Source organism: Neophocaena asiaeorientalis, unplaced genomic scaffold, assembly GCF_003031525.2.
Source record: "Neophocaena asiaeorientalis asiaeorientalis breed wild unplaced genomic scaffold, Neophocaena_asiaeorientalis_V1.1 scaffold147, whole genome shotgun sequence".
Lineage (NCBI taxonomy): Eukaryota > Metazoa > Chordata > Mammalia > Artiodactyla > Phocoenidae > Neophocaena > Neophocaena asiaeorientalis.
Genome location: NW_020173758.1, coordinates 5229729 through 5254051, shown reverse-complemented (window position 1 = coordinate 5254051; position 24323 = coordinate 5229729). Strand labels below are relative to the sequence as shown.

Genomic DNA, 24323 nt, shown 5'->3' with positions numbered 1-24323 from the left:
GAAGGCAATGATCCACTCTTATTCACATTTTTTTTTTTCTGTAGAGCCTAGTTTAGAATAGATCCTGGATAGCATTTTTAAATTTTTTGAAACAAGGCTAAAGGCCTTTAAATGACTCAGGTCGTAATATTTTCAGAGTCCTGTATAAACCATGTACAGTTCAATTTGGGGGACTTGAACTGGAATTTTTTCATAATAGCATTATCTATTTTATGATTTTTAGAATTAATAATAATTTTTTTAAATTAATAATACATTTTAAAATTAATAATAAACCAATAATAATAAAATAATAAGGGTTATATTATCTATAGGCAGTCAGTCATGGGGCAAGCTCTGCACCTAAAGAGCCTGGGTTTGAGTCCTAACTTATGACATTGGGCAAGTTCTCAATCTTACAGTTCTTCAGTTTGCTCATCTGTAAAGTGGAAAGAATAACAGTGTCTACTCTATGAGGTTATCCTGAGGACTCAAGTACACTGCTACTGCAGGTGGTAGGCACCTGTTGAGTTGGTGCTGGAGTTCTGCACAGGTGCAAAGAATGTCTGCTATCTGGTTTCTAGTTTGTCACAGCATTGAGCGCAGCTTGTGACAGCAACAGCAATACTTGCAGTGCCTCTTAAAGCAGTTGTGCTGGAGCCTGTGTGGCCCCGAGTCCCATTGTTTTGACAGGAGGAGAGGAAAGGAGCCACTTTGTTTCCACATTGAGGTGGCAGCAGTGGCTTCAGGGGCTGGGAAAGCAACTCCTTCCTGGTGCAGAATGGAGTTTGCACTGTGTTCTCCCCTAACTGTTGATTTATACAGTGACTAATATTAGTGTAAATAAACCAACAGTGCTTTATGGCTGGATCTTATATTTCTTAAAGTCCTGCTCTAAATGCCATTTTCTTCGTTATTATAAAAATGTATTTATTTAATATTTGAGCAGTAGATTTATTATGATTTTAATAAATATCAAGTAGCTTATTCATTGTAATTTCAATTACTATACTGAGATAGTCTAGTTACATAACACAAATGGCACTCCTATCTCCTGGTGGCAGCCAGCTGAATTACAGGTAGAAATACTCAAGCATTGAACATAACTTGTCAAGCCACAGATATACTTGAACTGTTCACTGAAACCATTTACTTGACTATATCACAACTCATTGGATTTACAACCTCAACTATTTATAATGAGGAAGTTAAAATGTAAAGGGGATAGCAGGGCAGATAAATTAGGAGTTTGGAATTAACATATACACACTACTGTATATAAAATAGATAAACAACAAGGACCTACTGTATAGCACAGGGAACTATAATTAACATATTATATTAACCAATAATGGTAAAGAATCTGAAAAAGAATATATATATATATATATAAATATATATAAACTGCATCAGTTTGTTGTACACCTGAAATTAACACAACATTGTAAATTAACTATACTTCAATTTAAAAAATGGGTAAAAAAACCCCACAAAGTATCTCCAAATAAAAATCTAAGCTCATTCAAAAAGAAGTAAGTTTCTTAACAAACAAACCCTAAATTATTCTCTAATTTATATTCATGTCATTTATTAGTCTGTGGTTTTAAAAGAAATTGTACATGTATCATCCATTTTATTCTCAAAATTCATATTCAACTATCAAGAATAATTACAAGGCATACCAAAAGGCAGCAAACACAATTTGAAGAGACAGAGCAAGCATCAAAACCAGGCATGGCAGGAATGTTAGAAATAACAGAATGAACAGAAAGGCCACAGACTGGGAGAAAATATTTGCAAAAGACTCATCTGATAAAGAACCATTATCCAAATTATACAAAAACCACTTAAAACTCAACAATAAGAATACAAACCAACTGATTGGAAAATAGGCCAAACACCTTAACAGATAGCTCATCAGAGAAGATATACAGGTGGTAAGCAAACATATAAAAATATGCTCCACATCATGTGCCAGCAGTGAAATGCAAATTAAAACAACAAAGAGACACCACCACACACCTATTAGAATGGCCAAAATCTAGAACAGCAGCAATACCAAATGCTGCCTAGGATGTGGAGTAACAGGAATTTTTATACATTGCTGAGGAGGATGCAACATGGTGCAATCACTGTGAAAGACAGTTTGGCAGTTCCTTACAAAACTAAACCCACTCTTACCATGCGATTCAGCAATCACACTCCTCAGTATTTATTCAAAAGATTTAAAAACTAATGTCCACACAAAAACCTGCACATGGGTGCTTATAGCAGTTTGTACACAATTGCCAATACTTGGAAACAACCAGATATCTTTCAGTCGATGAATAGATAAATCAACTGTGGTATCCAGACAATAGAATATCATTCAGTTTTGAGAATAAATGAGCTATCCAGCATGAAGAGACATGGAGGAAATTTAAATGCATATTACTAAGTGAAAGAAGCTGATCTAAAAGGCTACATATGGTATGATTCGAATTATATGATATTCTGGAAAAGGTGAAACTATGGAGACAGTTAAAAGATCAGTGGGTGATCATTTCACAATATATACAAATATCAAATCATTATATTGTACACTTGAAACTAATATAATGTTATATGTCAATTATATGGCAATGAAAAATACAAAACCAAACCAAATCAAGAAAAGATCCGTGGTTTCCAGGAGTTGGGGAAGGAGGAGAGCAGGATGAATAGGTGGAGTACCCGTCTATAATGGTGGATACATGTCATTATACATTATACATTGTGTAAACCCATAGACTATACATCACCAAGAGTGAACCCTAATGTACACTATGGACTCTGTGTGATAATGACGCGCCAGTGTAAGCTCATCTATCGTAACAACTGTACTGCTCTACTGGGGGGTCATTGATAATAGAGAGGCTATGCATATGTGGGGGAGCAGGGAGTATGTGTAATATCACTGTACCTTCTGCTCAATATTGCTGTGAAACTAAAACTTCTGTAAAAAAGTAGTTTAATTTTTTAAAATCCTGGAATATTTGTTTAAGATAACAGGGCAGTAAAGATGTCTCCGCACAGTCTTTCAACAAAGGGTAGTTTCCCGAAGAAAACTGATTTTAACTTGAGGCTTAATCAGAAAAGGACCGGCCTGGGACGCATGTAAAGGTTTAGGTTTTTTTTGTTTTTGTTTTTTGTTTTTTAGAGGGGGACTAGATATCCAGGAGGACAGAAAGAAACATAATAAACTGAAGATTAGTGAAGACTAAACCGAGGAAAATATTGTCATAAAGATTAATGAACACTTGTTCTTGAATATCAAGAAATAAACAATTCTCTGAGAAGAGATATAAAAACTCAAAGAGTCATAAGAAAACATAAGAGAATGAAAACAGATAGCGGTGCTTAGGAAAGAAAGGAAGGATAACAGAAATATTCGCTTTATAAAGAGACACACAGAGAGAGAAAGAGAGAGATTGATTCAATAGTTAACTGGTGAAAGAATCAATTGTCCTATGTGCAACTCATTCTGATTCTCAAAGGGTCCAAATTTAAATTTCTTGGTGGAACTTAGGCAACGTTCTTGCCACACTGTTCCCAGAACCTCTCTTCCTAGGACCTCATTCTAACACTTAGGCAGAACTTAAGAAAAGATAGATGGAATGGGCTGAAACTGGCCCCTGTCGGTAGGAAATGAGAGATTTGCTAAAGGAGATTAGAAAAAAGAAAAGGTGTTTCAATAATAAAGAAATTGAGGTAGAGTGAGAAACTGAGGCAATCAATCATGGACCTTTATGAAGAGTTTAACTTCCTAGATTTTTTTTCTTTAATTATAGGAAATTAATTTTTAGCACAAATTGTTAATATTTTTTCCTCCTATGTTTATGCTGATAATTCCCTATGATTATTTGGTTACATCAGTATAGGCTCACATGTATAGTAGTGTGAAGAACAAAAGAATGGAGCAATAACAAGAATTTTGCCTTTCCTCATTCTTCCTCCCATTAAACCTAGGTGAAAAGAACAGTATTGTATTAAGCCACCATGTCTAATCGTCCTTGGTGGTGACAAGAAGAGAAATAAGAACGTAACAGCACAGCAGGCTGAGCAGCAACTGGTGGATGGAAAACTCAAGACATGATCTGAGGTAATGATCAGCCTTTATTTCCTAAAAATACTAGGACATGACTCTTAAAAAGGTTGACAAAAATGACGGTTGGTGTACACATTTATAATCTTAATTCTCACAACAAAGCATTTTTAAATAAATTTATAATTTAAAAAATAATAAATACAGAGTTCTCAGGAAGGGTGGAAGAGTTGCTCAAGGTCACAGAATTGTTGAGTGATTGAGCCAGGACTGTACTCAGTGCTCTCCACTTCTAAAATGTGTTTCCTCTTCACCACTCATGGCAGTACCATGATGAATGGTAAGGGAAAAGAATGGATTAAGTCATAGTTTAGATATATATTTTTTTCTTTAGCCATAGTAGTGGGGGAGGATAGTTTGCTCTTATTAAGATGGAGAAATAAATTTGGGAATATAAATCAGAAAATGTATTTTGAGAATGTTAAATCTGAGATAATTATAGATATTTAAGTAGAGATATCAATCAAGTAGGCAGTTGTATATTTGGTTCTAGAGTTCTAGGGAGAGATGAGGACTAGAGATAAAGAAGTCAAAAAATAATGCCCAAGATTAAGAACTAATATACTGCCACACAGTGTTTTAAATGCTTTGCCTATATTTATTCATTTAATCTCCATAACAATGCTAAATTATTATCCTTATTATACAGAAAAGAAAACGGAGGCACACAGTAGGTAGAGCTGGAATTTGAATACTTGTCAGCCTGACCCCAAAGACTCTTTCGCTACCCCATAATTCTGAAAATAATTGTGATATCCTAGTGGCAGATTGGGTGACAATACGAGACCAGTGGACATGCCAGATCTAAATAAAGTATTGATACTCTAGTCCCTGGACTCTAATATCTAATTTTGAATTTGAAAAATACCTTGAATGCTGACTACAAAGAGGGCTTTCTACCTTTTTTCTTTTAATGATAAAGTAAGTATTCTTTATTGGCACTTGCCTCTACGGAGATTACTGTGGAGGTGGGAACGTTTGAACAAACAACTTTTGCAAAATCTTATCTATTGTGAGGAGACAGCTTGTTCCAAAAAATCTGGCTTAACAACATGTCAACATTTTTAAAAGATGCTTCAAATAAGAAAAAAGAGAAAAATATAGATAAATTTGGCTTCAAAGTCGTGAAGGGATTTCTGAGAACTATGGGACTTCAGGGAACAATTAAATGGACAACCATTTTTTCTCTTCCAAACACCCTCATATATTTTCCCTTGTATAATATATTCTATTTACTTATTTTCATAATTTTTTTACACATAGTAGGTAGAACATACTGTATTCATTCAATTATTATTATATTTATTGATCACCTATTGTGTTAGGTGCTACTTATAAAGAGCTTACAATTTAGTGTGTAGTAAATATTCAATGCCTTGTTAATTAAGGTGATTAATTGTACAAACTATATAATTGTGAAAACATTGGCCATGCAAAACACAGATCTATAAATATTCTCAAAAGGGAGAGATAGCTTAGCCTTTTTGAAAAATGTACCAACTCTGGTGTCATAATGTTTCATTCATTCATTCATTTCAAATGTTTATTGAGTGTCTAACCTATGTGGCAGGTGATGTGCTAAACATTAGGGATTACAAAATGAACAGAAGATAGTTGTTCCCCTCTCTCAGTGCCCTCCTGACCTCTACCAGTAGTGTGACTTTGAGTATATCACTTCTCATGTGTTTTACTTTTCTCATGTGTAAAACATAGATAATTATAGTGATTTTACCTAAAAGGATGAGTGATATCTCAAATCCCTTCTAGCTCTAAAGTTGTATAAGGGAAGATTGAGATTTAGTCTTGAAGGGCAAAATAGATTTAAAAAGCAGTGCAAAGACTCTCTGGAAGGAGAGTTAAAAATAAACCACATGCACACAGGCAAACACACACACAAATGAAGAAGTGAAGCCTGTTGCACCAATAGGTTTGTATGGAGAAGTAGTGGCCTATAAAGGTCTGTAGGTTGTACTGTGAAGAGTCTTGGAGCTGTATGACAGAGACTGATCATTCTCATCTAGGAGCCATTCTCATCCTTTTCCATCTAGTTAGAGAAGACACAGACTTTTAGCTGGTAATAAGGCCTTTCAGCTAGAGACTAACTACATCTTCCAGACTTTTTTGCAGCAAGATGATCTAGTTTGCTCCAATTGGGTAGATTATACATGACAGATACAACTTCAGTGTCATCTTCTTAAAGAGAAAGCTGCTTATCCTTGACTCCCTCCTTCCCACCGCCAATCCTGCTGGGAAATCATGACAACTAGAGAAACTTTGGAAGCCATGAGTTACAGAGGGAAAAGCTACTTCTCCAACTACTGGCTGCTCATATCTGTATTATATGGAATGGAATCATACAGGGTGTAACCTTTTGGCTTTTTCATTCAGCATAATTCCCTGGAAATTCATTCAAGTTGTGTGTATCAATAGTTCATTTCTTTTTATTGCTGAGTAGTGGTCCATGGTATAGTTGTATAACAGTTTAACCATTCACCCAAGGAAGGACATCTAGATCATTTCCAGTTTTTGGCTATTATTAATAAAACTGAGATGAATACATAGGTACCATTTTTCTTATGGACATAACTTTTTATTTCTGTGGGATAAATGCCCAAGAGTGCAATTCCTGGGTAATGTAAGTGTATCTTTAGTTTTTTTTTTTTTTAAGAAATTGCCAAACTATTTTTCAGAGTGGTTATACCATTTTACATTCCCACCAGGAATGTGTAAGTGATGCAGTTTCTCCACATTCTTGTTAACATTTGGTATTATCATTATTTTTTTAATTTTAGTCATTCTTATAAGTATGTAGTAATATCTCATTATGACTTTAATTTGTATTTCTCAAATGGCTAATAATGTTGAACATCTATTTGTGTGCTTATTTACTATCTGCATATCCTTTTTGAAATGTCTGTTCATGCCTTTGCCCATTTTTTTATTTTTGCTGTTTTTCTCTTTTAGTCTTTACTGTTTACTGTGTTACTGATTTTTTACTGTTGAGTTTTGAGGATTTTTTTAATGTATTCTAGACTTGACTTTCAAAAAACAGCACATAAAGAGAAAAGATAAATTGGACCTCATCAAAATTTTAAAACTTTGCTCTTTCAAAGACCCTGTTAAAAGGTTGAACAGATAAACTACAGACTGGAAAAAAACATTTGCAGACACTGTATCCAACCAAGGACTAGCAGCTAGTCTTTGTTCTGTATCCTACAGATTTTCTCCTGTGTTTTTCACTAAAAATATTATATTTCTACATTTTACATTTAGGTCCTTGACTCATTTTGAGTTTATTTTTTAATACCTCTTTTTCTACTTCCAGAAATATCTGTGATTGTTTAATTTAGACACAGAATAGGAAAGATTGGGCTGGGGGTGGAGTGAATTAGTTTTCCTAATACTCAAAGATGACATATCTTCATATCTTTTCTCAGAAGGCTATCACAGGCTAGAAGGTACAAACCACACAATGGGGGGTAGGGGGGAAGTTCCTACTATAGAGAATATCTGGCTTGTTTTCTATAAGGTAGTAGCCAGGTACAAAGTGTACGGAGGTGATTAAGAGAAAGGGAGATTTTATATTAATACAATTTTCATATTTTTTTCTTCAAACTCATTCACCTACTTGTCAATTGTACTATTTTTAAAAGCTACCATTAGAGTTTAGATGGATTTTTCTCATAGGCAATGGCTGAGAATCTTAAGGTAGGGGGAATAAAGGAGATAAAATGGGCACTCAACAAGTTTGTTAAATAGAATTGGTGGCAGAACTATTGTTTTGTTCAGTTTGCCCTTCTTTATCATTGACAATAGTGCACAAACACTAGCAATCAGGGACTTTCATTGACCATTGTATGGTCAGTGAAATGGAAGTCATTTCTGTATCAGAGGACTCATCTAGACATTTTTTTTTTTTTTGCAGTTAGGAAGCATGGTCACTGGGAATTTCCTATAATTGGGTCTTACCTATAATATCATATACTATTACTGAAATCTATACTTCCTTCAACCTGCAGCATTTGACCCTAGAGTGTTTTAGAAGCTTTCTACAGAATAAAGACAGGAGACACATTTAATAAGCAGGGGAAATGAAATATCCAGTCACAACAGACCATTACCCATTTTCCAGGCCACATTTTCCTTTTAGATTAAACCATTTCAATTCCTTTTGGTTTCCTTTAGTTATTTTAACTAAATTACTCTCTGAATCATGCATAAATTTCCGTATTCCATTTGAACTGCAATATGAAATGACCCATAGATATCAAGTAAAGACTTGACCTGTAAAAGGCAGAAAAGATATTGCTCTAATGATAGTTTCTTATGTATGTAACCCAGAATCCACTCACCTGATACATCATGAGAAAGGTACTAGGATCAGGGGTACCTGTATATAAATCACCAATTTTGATATATTATGTAGTAAAATGGTTGATGTAGGCTTTTAGCAACCCCATTGGCTTGCTTATATAAACTTTATGGTCAAAGATGATAATACTTGTTAGTCATTTTAGACCAGCAAGTTATTTCCTATTTTCTTGTCAGTTTTTGCTCTCTGGATAAAATACATAATAGTAATACATAGAAAGAACATTAGGATATCCTTTAGAAAAGATAATATAGCTGAATGTCCCCTTTCCAGAGAGGAAAAATTCAAAACCCAGAGAGGCTTAATATTATATTTCAGCCGTTATAAGGTACACATCAATTTTTCACATGTTAATGTTTCTAAAACAAGTATGTTTTCTATAATCAGTAGCATCTTACAATGGCTCTTGGCCAGGTGGCTGTCATGGTGTAGTTGCATGGTATGCATGAATTTGGTTGCTGTTGGCACTTGCATGAACTTGGTGGCATCACTGGACAACTGTAACTTCATGTTTTAGTGAACCAGCCACTTAAGGATAATTTGATTAAATCATAAGTCCTGGCTGTGGTCTAAAAACTTGTGTGTTAATACCTTCTAGGGAGATGGACAAAGTATTAGCAGTATAACTCATATAACAGGTGTTAATGGCTTGGAAAACAATCCTGGAGTTAATAATAAAGCATTCTTTTTAAGAGAACCTGACTCAGAGGGTAATAATGCACATCAACTACTCTTAGTAAAAAATTAATTGAGAACAATTGACCCTGACTTTTTCATATTTTCTTTTTCAATACTCTATAACATTGATATATGAAAAATCTATGTCTAAAAAAATCTAAAAGAGCTTCTTTATAAGCATAAAATCAAAGTTCTAAAAGATAAGGAAACATTATATCATAGTTTGAGAAGCTTTTCCTTCTTAGTACAATACTCTTTCTTCTAAATAATTATGAATATAATCAGTCTGAGTCATTCTTATTTCTTCAGCTGTTTTCCTATAAGTCAAGTGATTATCCATTCATACTCCATCTGAAGTAAAAGATCAAAATGCTCCAATTTTGATGAAGAAATCTAATCTTTATTTCTATGATGTTAGCACAATATACTCACACAATAGCTCTGATCTGTACTTAACAAAATACATTATAGCACTTTACAAACTTTATCAGTTTGGAAAACATTGCATAACATTTTATTAAACACAATACTTTATATATATATATCATATATATTTTCATAATTTTATTTACTTTAAAAAGATAATTAACTCTCTTTATTCAGTACTTGATTTTATCAATAAAGCACAGCCTAACAAGGGAAGAAGTGCTCTCGTTAGCAAATAAGATAAATAGAACACTAAGAAGAGATAACACCTGTTAGTCTCATTTATTTTAAATTAAGGTACCAGTGGAATGTAAACAATTTTTTTTGTAATTTTTTTATACAAAAGATGTGTTATCAAATATACATGCAGAGGTCTGAGTTCTAGTGACTATCATTATATTTCCTTAACAGTGTGGTACAATTTAAGTCATTAAAAACTGTAGCCTTTGGCACTTTGAGTAGAAAACGAATATATCAATATTTATGTAAAGAAAAAAAAACTTCGATGACTAGAGAAGTACTTTAAAATCTTCTGTTAAGAAATAGGAAAGATTAGGAAATATCATACTGCACCTGAAATGCTGCAGCTTTTTTTTTCCTTCAGAGCACTAAAACCAGTCCCCCTTCCTCTCTATAAATTGGCAAAAGCCAGTAGGAGTGTCATAATGGTGGTGGTAGTGGTTAAGAAATGGGGAAGGCAACATTGTACTCTCACTCCCCTCTCTGAGATGGAAATTGCCAGAAGGGGTATAGTTGAATCTGCATTTTATTGCCAGAGTTTTCAATTCTGCTGGTTTCAGCTAAATCCCTAATGCTTTAGGAGGTTGGTTACTCTACAAATCTCTGCCCTTTTCCGGTAGACGTTGATAAGAATGTGGTACTACTCATCTCTAAACAACTACTTCTGTTCTCACTGAAAATTAAACTGAGATCAGATCAACCAGCATTGTTGTTACCTTTTGTCCCCTTGGCAATCATCAAATGCACATTAGAATTCTTCAGAAATAGTGTAAAAAGGTTTAATACTATGGGCTTCCCTGGTGGCGCAGTGGTTGAGAGTCCGCCTGCCGATGTAAGGGACACGGGTTCGTGCCCCGGTCCGGGAAGATCCCACATGCCGCAGAGCGGCTGGGCCCGTGAGCCATGGCTGCTGAGCCTGCGCGTCTGGAGCCTGTGCTCTGCAACGGGAGAGGCCACAACAGTGAAAGGCCTACATACCGCAAAAAAAAAAAAAAAAAAAGGTTTAATACTAAATTACAGGAACCAAATATTTCTTCACACTTAAAATAAAATTTTAACTTGGAAAACACTTCAAAATGTTTTGTTTTTATCTTCTTATTGATAATATTGGTTTTGTTTGATTTAAGTTGAAGGCTTCATTCAGGATAGGTAGCAAAAACTGTCATTTGTATGTTGAGCACAAAAACTGTGCCTATCTAGATATTTTGAAGAAATACATTCTTAACGTATACTGTGATTTTCTTCTTAACAATTTACATCTTTTTCAGATTCTCCCTGTTGGTATCCAATTAACAAAAATACTTTAGAGAAGACGGTAAAACCCAACTACTGTGGCTCTAATTTACTGGTTATTAGGATATAAAAAAAAGTTAATAATCTGGAACAAACGAAATTTTTGGATTACTTAAGATAGCAACATAAGCCAGTTGGCTGGAAACATCTAAAGTTAGACATGACCAACACTGCTGTCAATGTAACCCACAATGTCGAGTTTTGGTTCATATTCCTTGTTTATAAATTCACAGCAGTATATTTTGCTCAAAGAATGTCAACTGTTATTTTTGCTTTAAAAATAGAACAACATATCTATAACATAAAAAATTTAAATCAGTAAAGGAGAAGGCATAAAATGCAAAATATGATCACAATTTCAAAAGACTCTCTAAAACAGTATTTTTTAAATTATTCAAATTTACTCACTAAAAACAGATTTTTCATTAGCAGTAACTATATTTAAATAAAAAGTAAGCAGCAAAAAGCTATGCAGAAAAGTATTCTCTTTCACTGAAAATATCCCTATCAATTTTTGTTGTTGAAGAAAGCATAATTTTGAAGAAATGCACAAAACCTTTTCATTTTTTTTTGACTGTGACAGAGCCACTACAGAGAAGCCGCAGGGTGTCCTATTCTAACACAAAGAAGCCAACATCTTCTTAATACAGTAGCATTTCTTTGACAAGGAGTTGCACATCACTATTTCACAGCTAAATAGAATTTGAGAGTTTACATGGTATACGTACTATAATGATCAGCACCACCCGTATTGAGCTCTTGGTGCAGATTCTGCAAAATGAATATATAATACTGCATGGCCTCTGCTATAGGGAAAACATGTGTTCTGGATTCCCACAGCTAATTATAAAGAAAGATCCCTAAAGTTGGCACATTCAGGAAGTACAATAGTATACATTGAAGGAAACCACTTTCTTTTGATACTACCCTCTGCAAACCATTTGAGTTTGAAGGTAGGTCTTAAGAAGAGTCTTCACATTATCACATTAGTTAGGTTCTTGCATTGTGCTTTTCCCTCCCCTTGATGTGAAGTCTACAAGCTTGGGTAGAGTAGTTCTCAAGAGTCACTGAGTTCCGGGCTGATGGTGTATAATCTAGTTTGGTGAGAAGGTTCTCGATTCGCTGGAACAGAGCACTGGTAGAATCTACACGTGGTCTTTTGGGGGTGGCCCAAGTGATTGAATGGCCATCCCTCAATCCTTATAAGCCCGCGTTGGGGAGGTTCCTTTGTAGAAGATATTCCTAGTGTTTTCAGGGCTGCTGCTTCTTTCAGGAATTAAGATGATGTTGCCCTTTCTCCGCAGGGTGGAGTCGCGGGAGGAAGAAATGGACAGGGTCTCTGAACCAATTTCGCTGCCCTCTACTGGGGTGACACGGATGGTGGTGATTCCATGGTGGTGATGCTCATGGTTATCAATGTTGCTTCTCTTTCGATCTCCAGAACCATAACTGTCTTTCAGGGACTCACAGCTTTCGGAGTCCCTGTTGAGATCGTTGAGTTCATAAGTTTGGCGAAGGTTGCCCTTTTCAGGGGCTTTCCATTTCCAGGAGCCACTGCCTTCACCTTCGGTAGACGGGATCTGTATGACGGGCCTGTTGTTCTCCGGGTGAGCCTCAACCCTCACGATCCCACTGGGCTCGTGGTCTGTCAAGGTTTTGTAGCGGATGGAGCCAGTGCAGGAGACCGTACTGCCTTCGGTGTTCTTGGGGCTGCTTTGGAGGACGCCCTGCTGCTTGGACATGGCTATGACTTGCATGATTCGAGGCTGGCTGTTGCTTCTATTACAGGCCACGGTCTTCTCCGCAGCTTTCAGCCACTTGGCCCGAGCGGAGCTGCTTTTGGGGGAGGTGCTTATGTTTTCCTGCGTCTCCTCAGGGATGTGCACTAACTGTGAGGACCCGGGGCGGGACTGAATGGACACTCTTGGTCCCCCAGGCATACTGTTGTTACACCCGGGGACGGTGCCAGGCTGGATCTTGAGGTACTGATTGCCGGGACCATGGTGGTCTCCATTGACCCCCACCCTCGACGGCTCCGAGCTTGACCTCATTTCAATGGATCTGGGTGGTGACTGTCCAGGCTCGGTCTCTATAACCTGCAGGGACAACTTACGACTTTCATTCTTATTCTTCCACTGGGTGAGGAGCTGCTTGGATCTAGCAGAATCCATAGAGGCATGAATGGTGGCGTTTCTTCTCACAGGGTCTTCCACGGATGGGGTGTTGGCTCTAGGCAAGGTATTGCTGAAGGTAACCATGTTTTCCTTCCCCATGGGGCTCCGTGGAGTGATGATTTCTACATCAGCATTTGCCCTTTTGAGGTTTGTCAATGAGCTAGCATCTCTATGGTTTCGGTTGAGGATGCCTTCTGTGTGAGCAATTCCGTCACTACTGCTACCATTTTTAGCAGATAAAACTCGGCTGGGGTCTTGATTGAGGTCTGTCAGAGACCTGAGGGCTTCTCTGTGCTGAAACATACTCTCTTCGCTAGGCAGAAAATTCCCCACAGCATACAGACCCTAATGTTGGAAGAAACAATAAATATCATGCATTAGAAGACATGGTTACTGGGAGTTTGCCTTGGAGGATGTACTGAGGCACATAAATAAGTGTGTGTTCTCTATAAACCATTGACTAATACAAATAACCAAAACCTAAAGGTACAATTACTCAGGAAATAGTTTGTAAGTTATATCATAAATCACTGAACTAACTGTTCAGAACTATGGAGTCCATTACTTTTTTTTTTTTTTTTTTTTTTGGCGGTACGTGGACCTCTCACTGTGTGGCCTCTCCCGTTGCGGAGCACAGGCTCCGGACGCGCAGGCTCAGTGGCCATGGCTCACGGGCCCAGCCGCTCTGCGGCATGTGGAATCTTCCCGGACTGGGGCACGAACCCGTGTCCCCTGCATCGGCAGGCGGACTCTCAACCACTGCACCACCAGGGAAGTCCCATTACTTTTTATTATTAGTTGGATTTTCTCTCCTTTCTCCATCCCACTGGGATGTTTTTGACAATCTTGTCCTCTGTTTTGAGAAGAGAAGTCAGACAATGAAAGAAATCAGAGCATTCTTCCCCTTTTCAAAGGAATTCATTTTTCTGGATTTATGAACCACTTGTTGAGTGACACCTCAAATGGCTTAACTGATTTATATTGTCTACCATTTTCAATCATACCTCATGATGGAAAGCAGAACAGATGTGGAAATACAGAACAATGAATCATTCATAAAACATGATATCAGATTTTGTAGTGGGGCCAGAGACACATATTTTCACAACTCACATGGAGCACAGCCCTCTGTTCGACATTTTCCAGAATGTTCTTGGAAGAGAGGGCAGAAACTGTCACTAGATTGGGGCATTCATGTTCTTTCCTGATTTAAACCTGGTCTTAAATTTTGAAAGCAATATTTGATCAACTCAGTACTATTACAGTAAATTTGAACCAAACTTTATTTAATCTTGTCTTCATACTCAGGTCGTCAAGTTTTTGTTTGTTTCAGATTTGGGGGATAAAAATCTGAAAAAGCCTAAAGTTCAGCTTCAGAAATTTTAGGCTTTTGACACATAGATGCTCTAATCCCTGCTGGATTTTTAGTTTTTGAGATGTTTAGTTTAGAGATAAGAGCCAGCAGCAAATACCTATTTGCAAGCTAATTTCAATAGAAGGTAGCCACTGTCTGCTTTTCAAATCAAATGGAAGGAATTTTACGGATTTGACATTTTATAGAGTGCCTAAAAATGAACAACAGCATTGGCTTAGAACTGATAAATTTACAGTTTCAGGGCAGAATGTAAACAGGAATGGAATATAGTCAAGATTCTGCCTCTCCAAGTACTTTAATTCCTGTTTAAAATCTTCTTCTAAATAATACCTATCTACGCTCACACTGCCAGAGTTTCCAGGATGAACAGTCCCTCCCTAATGTTCCATTAATAATTACTGTATAGCACAGGGAACTCTACTCAGTACTCTGTGATGACCTAAATGGGAAAAAATCTTAAAAAGAGTGGATATATGTATATGTATGACTGATTCACTTTGCTGTACAGCAAGAACCTAACACAACATTGTAAAGCAACTATACTCCAATAAAAATTAGTTTAAAAAATGATTGTATTTAAATTTGTTAAGTCTAGGACCATCCTCCACTAGACTGTACATAACCTCTGCTTATATTGTTCAAAATTCAGTGCCCAGCAATGGGCTTAATAAATATAGCTGTTTAATCCTTCTTATGATACGAGGCAGATAGTTATTATCCTCATTTTACAGGTGAAGAAAACTTGGCCAAATAGCAGGAGAATTGAGATTCAAGCCCAAACCCTTGGGACTCCAGGAAACCATGAAAATCAGACATGTACAAAAGCAATACATGAACTGGAGAGAAACAGTTCTCAGTCATACTCTGTAACACCCGTTGCCAGTGAATACTCCCATGGGCAACACAGGCTTATGCACAATTCCTGACACACTAACTTTCATTTGATGGCTTTCTCCTCCACCGAAGAAAGTATATGAGGCAGTATGAGATTTGAAGTGACAATCCTGACTATGCTAGAATATAAAAATGAAAAAAAAATAAATCAATGCTCACTTCAGTACGTTTACTATTTTTTGTAAGCATTTTCTCGTAATGCCTTTCACAAGTACACCAAGACCACAAGATTTAGAATGGTTCCAATAGACAGTTAATTTTTATTTCTCTGTAGATCCTCTTAGTTTCTTTCATTGTTGCCTTTTTTCTTCTGCAGGCGGCTTGCATATTGGTGCTTCCCTGGCTCCTTTTGTTCTTAGGACCTGGCAATTTTATATACCGCCATAACTATAATGGTACTTCCACCGATAATGTCCATGATTCCCGAATCTATTCTCCACCACTCATTGCTACTTTAAGCTCCAGACCCAACTATTCAACTGCCTGTTGATCCTTAAATTGAGTTTGTACACCTCCTTTGCCTCCACCAGTTTGCTTCCTCTATTATTTACCAGGTCAGCTAATGAAGTCACCATCTGCCAGTCTTTCAAGCTAGAAACCTGGCCACTATCTCTCATTCCTTCTGTTCCCTCACCCTCCACTTAGACTCGCTCATTCACATGTCCATCTTTTTGCATATGCAGTTTCTTCAGCTTGGATGCCCTCCTTTCTTTACCCTAAGAAACTCTCATTTTTTAAAAACCGTATCACTTCTATGAAGACTTCCCTAACTTCCTTGGGCAGTTTGCTATCCTCAGAGCTCTTTGTTCATACCTAATACATCATTTAACATGTTGTAATCATTTATACTTTTATTAATCTTTGCACTGAAACTCATAAAAGATGTACCTTATTTATTAGTGTTCCGATGCTCAGTATAGTACCTGGCATGGATCAGATATTGAATAAATGTAAAATGAATGAATGAATGAAATGGACAATCTCAGTTTCCTTATGTTGAGGGTATTCTTGAAGGAAGATCGGCCTTGAAAATAGAGTACTGCTAAAGAATTCAATATTAGTTGGATCATAGTTATATCCAGATGCTACATTTGTGATGTTGGGCAAAGTATATAATTTTCCATTAAACTTTCACTTTCACTAACCTTACTTTCCTTATCTATAAAATTATACTAGTAATAGTAGCCCCTGACTTTTGTTTTTGGTGGGAGGGGTAAGGGTAAAATGCAATAATCTTTCTAAAATCACAGTTTCTGGCCCATGGTAAGAGTTTAGTAAATTATTTTACTGAAAGTGGGATATATGTTTTGGCTTAGAATGGAGATGCAGTCAGAGATTTTCTCATAGATATAAACTATATTGCAAGTAAATCATTACAGTGCAAAACAAATTTTCTGCATGTTTTCCGTTTTAAACTGTGCTTTATTGAATAGTAATAAATTATTTACCAAGTATAGAGCAATTCCTCCTCCTATTAAAAAGCCACAATAGACATCAACTGGGTGGTTCTTATACTGAGTTATCCGTGTTAGCCCACAGATGATTCCACAGATGATAAAGGTGAAGACCAAGAGAGGTTTCAGAAGCTTAGAGGAATCCGTTAGTGTGGAATTGAAGTACATCTTTAAAATGAAAGAACTGGATTAAGTATGTAAGAAAGGTCATTTTACTATTCAATTATAATCAAATAAAAAGGTAAACTCAAAAGTCTGATACACGTGACATCAATTTTACTGTTCCATTCCCCCTGCTATGGCTATATTCTATACCTGAGAAAAAGGAAATACATGACAAAATTCATCAAATAAATAACAGATCTCTCATATAATTACACAAAAATCTGGAAAAAAATTGAAGCCGTAGAATTATCCAGATAACGGGTTAGTCTCCATGTTATTTGTCACGTAATTTCAATCCATTTTTTTCACATAAGATCTAGTGGACTATTAATCAGATATGGTGACAATTCATTGTATAGCATTTATCAACACTGACTTAGAACTCACTGTTACATAAAAACTGAAATGAAAATGTGTGGTGTGTGTGTATGTGTGTGTGTGTGTGTGTGTGTGTGTGTGTGTGTACTTAACACAATTCTTTCAATTTTAGAATTTATAACATTCATGTAGTTTACAGTATCCTCCCGTGAAGTATAATATTACATTAAAGAGGTATGAGGCTAAATAAACATTATGACTGTGTCAAAAAATTACCTTACTCTTTATAGTAGCATCCAGTTTCTATTTCTGATGCCATTGTATTGAAGGACTGCTGTGCTAAAGTTTACTGTTCTTCTATTACACAGCTATATAATCTAATTAGTCATTGGAGACAACACTCATTTCTCTGATTTTCTCTAGAACGCAGTTTGACAAAAAAGACCCAGTTACTTACCGAAATGTACACAGCTGCAAAGGCTGCAAGGGTCGCATGTTGTGAAGGGAATGATTTTCTGCCAAAGGAAAAGAGTCAAATTATGCTTTCTGTTTCTGAAATACTGCTAACAATCATCTCAAGAACACTGGGTGGTTACAGTGTTCAACTTAAAAGCCTCAAGATAATAAGCAGTAACTTTAATTTCTGTTTAGTTTTCTGGAGGAAGATCTGAGTGATAAAATAAACACTGCTAATCACCATTACTACTAAAGTAGAGTAGTGATGCACTTTCCAATGTAAAGTGTTAGCTTTGTTAGGGATCACTTCTTTATACCATTGGAATGATGGTTGAAAGTAGAAATGGAATGGAAAGCATTATAATTGTTTATTGGTATTATAATTATGTCAGCTTAAAGGTTTATAAAACCTAAGATTTTAAAGCTTTTAAACTTTTTCTATGCTCTTAAATATATGGTTTCATTTACATACAAATTTAAAAGACAAAATTATTTTCTCACAGCGGCGGGTCTCGATGTGTTTTTTTACACTCTAGAGAGCATCAAAAAAGTCTAATTTTAACAAAACGTTTCTCTATCTATCCCACTTTAAAATAATCATTATCTCCAAAATCACAGAGTATATTATTTAGTGAAATAAGAAGCAAGGTGGGAGAGGTAGAACAGAGGATAGTGAGAGAGACACTGTAAAGGACAGACAGATGGAGAATAGAGATTTCTTTTAATGGATAAAAAATGGAAAAAATGAAATGCCGTTTTATTAATGTCCTCCTAATTATTTGGTACTCAATAAAAAGGACTACCATTCAACACAGACAAGAAAATGTAAAAGAATTGAGAAAGAATAGAGAGCATAGGTCTTAAATGTAGGTTCAAAATTATTGAATTGAATGGATCGTAAGATCGTGAATGTATATAATTACATAATATAAGTCTCTGATTCTTCAAGTGTACTTAACTTATTTTTGACTCAATCTTTGGGAACTCAGTGAGTGAAAAATACAATTCTTATATCTTTTTTTGTTACCCTTCATCCTTCTGTAATTTATTTCTTTTGGACTTCTCTTTTCCATATAAGTTTTTTTTTTTTTTTTTACTTTATTGATTGAAAACAATTTAATGTCTTGGTAGTTTCTTGGGTTTTTCAGTTTTTATTTTCTGAAATGCAAGGTCAGAAGCTGTACAGATTTTCTGAGTTTACTCAAAGAAGACATATGCAATCCTAGATGCTATTTCTTTTAAAACACTACCAAAAGGAAAATTCATATGATTTCTTTTTTTTTTAAATAAAATATATAATGAAGCTGGAAATATCATAGATATTTTAGTCTTCCACTTAAGTCACTACATGACACATACTGACTCTAAGCCATGACTAACTATAAATATCTAAAATAAACCAATTGTGATAACCTAAAACCATAGGTAGTACAGGGTAAATCACAGAACATGATTGGGGTTTGGTGATATGAAGATGAGTGGCATGAATGTGAGGCTGAAATTTGGAGACAGACAGAAGGATTCAGAATGAACCACTAGTGGGTTTCTATGGTATTATCCCTAAAGAGATCACTGAATTGAAAAGAAAAATAAAACCAAAATCATTATGATTGAAAAATGTATGCCTGCGATGATACCCCAAGCTATTAATGAACAATGAAAACACTGACATGGAAATTTTCATAATCTCCATTTCTAACCTGCCGCTGTTGATAACTGTAAGATCAGATCCTGAGCAAATATCTTCTACAATGTAGGAATTCTCTTTGCAAGACACATTCAGAGAGGTATAGTTTGGCTTGCACACAGTCAGAAAGTACGGTGCCTGGTAGCCTGTGGACAGCTGGATGATATCTGTGATGAGAGCTGTAGAGCAGAGTCCAAACACATGAACACCTATAAGCAAAAGGAAAGAAACTGTTACCAAGCTAGTGCTTAATGCTGATGTGCCATCATCAACCATGCTTATTACACATTAACATGACAATCTTCACATCTGTTGTGATCATTTTCTCTGAGTTCATTTCAGGAAGATAGTAAAGAAAATGCCTGAACTTTCAAACAGATACTGAAATCCAAAATAAGGGCAATGAGTATTTCCAAAGTAGTCATTTGAGGTATTTTTGTCAGTTGGGTTAAACTGGGCCAATTCTTAATATCATGAACCATATATCACTTGACAGACACTTGGAAAATGTTAAGGTGACAGCTGTGTGATTTGAGAAGAATTAAATATGGGGAATGAAGCAAAATTCAAAATCGTTGTAAATTGCTTAGCACGTTTGAGCTTCCAGGGCTCTCTCTCCCCAGTAGTCCCTATCTACAGCCACAGTTGCCAAAAATGTTCATCATACCAGGAATTCTAATTAAAACAGAGAAAAGGGCAGGAAACAATAATCATACAAGTACAGAGCTGTAGGGAGGCTTCCTTCATGTTTGGAATTCGGAGATGATATTCTTAAATATCCCGGTTGAAATTCTATCTTTCTTATCTCCTGGGCCCAGTATGACACCATAAACTCACAAACCCTGATGCAGGCTTGGACACTCGAACTCCATTCCTGCTTCAAGTCCCTTGCCTGGCTTTATCCTTGGGAATCTAGCTCTGCTCACATACACATGATCTGAACTCACCTTCTCCCTCTGCATTGTCTAGACACCCTGGAGTCACTCTGACTTGATAGCCTGGATTCTGATCTCTGGTTTGCTCATAGAAATCACTGTGACAGGCACCTGGGTAACTCATCAGTGGATTCCTCTAGACCAAGATGGTTGGCCTGTATGTTACCTCTTTTTGCATTTTCCTTCTCTGCTTATTGTCACCTAAAAACCACTCTCCCAATTATTTCTCCACCCACTCACCCGTATTCATGACACTGGACTTTTATTTATACATTCTAATTCCTAGCAGCATGTAAGATCTTGGAGAGTAGTATGGATAAGTGAGGAAACCCACTCATTTTTACCTTTGGAGAATGAGAATCTCTAGGCCCCCCAGGGGATGAGCGTTGCTGACTCTGGGGCACGCTTCTCTAGGAAAGGATGGCCCATCCTCACCATCATGAGGCTTTTCAGAGAGGTTATGTGCCACTTTGCCACAGCATTTTGTTACAGTAGGAAAACTTTTCCTGAGATCAGCTATATGTCCTGAAGTTTTACTTCTTTGTCTTAGTTCATGACCCTGGTAAGGGGATTATTCTTGCCGTACAGTCCTTGTGTGGCAAAGATGTGCCTTTCATAGTGGGGCAGTCTAGGGCATGATTTAGACCAGATGTTTTCCTCTAGTGGGAGAGGTGATTGTATTTAATTATCTACTAGGTATTAAATGAAGCTACCTATTCCTTTCAGCTGAGACATTAAAGGTAGAAATAACTTTTTACTGATTTACAGGGAATCAATTAAAGCATTTACATTGGGGTGATGTACTTCAGCTTGACTTTTCAACTCAGTTAAAAAAAAAAGGTCTGTGACTCAAACAATATTAAGATAGTCACATGCTAATCAGAAGAGATGAAGGCTTAGATCTGGCTTGATTCTGATGCAGGCCCACTGATTTCCTGTAGGTCTCAAAAAATAGGAGGTAAAGTTAGATGATATAACCAAGGAAAAATAGCCTTGATGCCGTACTCTATGGTGACATTTTCATGGGCGGTAACTTCTCGATGAAAACACTCCAGGACAATTGAAATGGAATCACTGATGTGGCTAAAGTAGTTTCCGAAGTGTTATCCATTCATACTGGCCTGCTGACATTTATTCTCCATTTTAAAAAATGAACATAGATCCAAGGAACTATTTTAAAGTAAATTCATGCTTCTACCAGAGCTAAGACAAAAATATACTGAAATGCATGGCATGTTGGCTCTCAAACAGAGGTTATAACTGTAAATAACACATTTTAGATACAAAACTCAAATTTGGGTGTTTTAATGGGATTTTTTTAATAATGTAAAATTCATCATGTATTTGACATTATACATCTAAATTATAGATTTAAGGACTTAATATCTGTAATTAAATATAACATTTCTATTTGAAAAACATTTCCTTTCTTTGTGGTTTCCCACACCTACCAACGAATCTGACGGCTCTTCTAAGGAAAGAGTTGAAGTTGCAGCCTCCGGCATTAATATTGGGCTCCAGGCCAATTCCATTCCTTCTTTTGGATAGGCAACAGTAGAGAATTCCTTCCCCTACCATAATCTGCAAAGACAAGAGGGTGTTCAAATTGGATTTAACGGGTACAAATGAAGTATAAGTTATCTCTTAACATGCCATATTTTCAATAAAGTCAAGATGTATTTTTCGTAAGGCCTTTAGAGATGTGAGCAGTGTCTCCTGAGTATTTGAGGAAGCAGTGAGAAGTAAGCAATCAGGGCACTGTAAAGAGCACTGTTGGATCTTCTGTGCTCCTACATACTGGTCAAGGGTGTGACAGCATCCTGGCATTTTAACGCGGTTGCAGCACCCAGACTGTGACCCTATGTCCAGCAATACCCAGTGACACCTAACTGATTAATCACATAGTGACTGATTCTGCTCTAACTCTTAGAATCTTGACATTTCATTCTTGAAACCATGAAGGCAAGGTGCCTGAGGGGAGAATAAAATACGTACTAGAGTTAGAATCAGGAACATTTTATTAGCATATTGTTTCAATAAAATAATTTGGGGATTGAGCAGAAGGACCAACCCATGAAAAGCAAACATGAGGGAAGAAAGGTGCTTCCTAAAGCAGAGCTGTCCAGTAAACTTTTCTGTGATGATGGACATATTTTCTGCCTTGTCCGATATGGTAAACCACTACTGAGCACTTGAAACAGCACTGCTGACTACTGAGCACTTGAAATTTAGCTACTGCAATTGAGGAGCTGAATTTTTAATTTCATTTCATTGTACTTAGTTAATTATTTAAAATGTAAATCAATTAGATTTAAAATGAAATAACCACATGTGGCTAGTAACTATCTTATTGGAGAATGTAGATTATAAGAGAATCTAGGTAAGCAGGAACTTCTGGGTGAAAACCCTCCAGGGCAATTGAAATGGAATTGATGTGGCTAATTTCTGAAGAGTTATCCACTCATACTGAGTAATATGTCTTAGGTATGAAATATTTAGAAAATGTGTTTACAGTGAACAGAGGACCATACTTAAGATAAGGAACAGGGCACTTGCTGTAGGATTCTAGGACATAGGACATCAGTGAAGAAACTCAATATATTTAGGCATCATTTCCTTCAGGAACTTTTCCCTGAAATTCTTTACTATACCCTAAATTGAATTATGTCCCCTTCCGTGTGGCTCTCTTAGTATCTTGTCCTTCCCTCTCGCATAGCTTGATTAGTGCACTTTGATTATTCATTTGATTATTTCTCACTTGACTATGACCCTCTGAGGGAAGACCATTTATTTCTTTTTTACCTTTTATCCTCACTATCTAGCAAAGTGCCTGGCATTGTGGGAAATGCTTTTGTTACCTTCGCTGTAGGATTCTCATTGGCTAATTACCTTGGGCATTTGGGCTGGTAGCTATTCTGTGTAAGAAAAGCAAGATTTGAGATTATGAGTTTTATTTGTGCAAAAAATCTTAAATATTTGGGGTTACTGTGCCAAAGAGATTACTGTGAAATTAGAGTTGATATGGGTAAAAATGTGGAACTGAGAAAAGTAGGGAATGGCAGTCCCTTAGGTATGTGATCATGTCATTTTAAAGATTATCACCATGATTATTAGCTGAAACACATTTTCCAAGGGAAACTTCCCAGTTCTCAATACCAACTTAACACTTATTTTATAAAGTACTTAAAATTATCTTTTTTTAAACTAATGACGGTAAGTCTATGACCTTATGCTTCAAATGTTCAATCTGCTATATTTAGTACCATAGGCAATATGGTATGTGTACAATTATAAAGAACCTTTATTTGTATAAAAATAATTTTCCTAATGAAACTACCAGTCACCATACATGTGTGAAAATCTTGTGGCATACATGATAAACTCCTTTATGAACAATCAAATAGAAATAATCAAGAGGAAGTTTTTTCAAATCATTGAATACTAAATTAATTATTTATACGTCTTGAAAAATATCATACTACATTATCACTTTGTTAGACATAGAAACACAACAGGTTATTCTGCACAGAAAGACGTGACATGACCCACCATGCATGTAGAATATTATCATGGTTATCTCAAATTCATCATTTCAAAAAAATTAACCACTCATTTCTGAAATGTGTTCTGAAATGCATTGAGATTGATTTCATCTTCACTTCTTCAATAATAATTCTGTGAATAATTTTGTTTCTTTCTTTGTAATCATACATGTAAATAGTGATTCACATCTTATCCATGAATGCTAAATTAT

The 24323-nt window shown here is 36.1% G+C and overlaps 1 protein-coding gene across 2 annotated transcripts in view; it reads right to left on the bottom strand.

Annotated features, from left to right (window-relative positions):
* Positions 1–12304: 12304 nt before the first annotated feature.
* PLPPR4 (phospholipid phosphatase related 4) overlaps positions 12305–24323 on the bottom strand; it is a 36362-nt gene continuing 24343 nt past the window's right edge. The window contains exons 3-7 of one of the 2 annotated variants that reach the window (XM_024751264.1): positions 22021–22150; positions 19648–19843; positions 17949–18006; positions 17003–17176; positions 12305–13630 (exon numbers count right to left, since the gene is read on the bottom strand). In XM_024751264.1, the coding sequence (XP_024607032.1) occupies positions 12305–13630; positions 17003–17176; positions 17949–18006; positions 19648–19843; positions 22021–22150 (1884 nt within the window). The remainder of the gene's footprint in view (positions 13631–17002; positions 17177–17948; positions 18007–19647; positions 19844–22020; positions 22151–24323) is intronic. The other variant, XM_024751265.1, reaches the window with a different exon arrangement.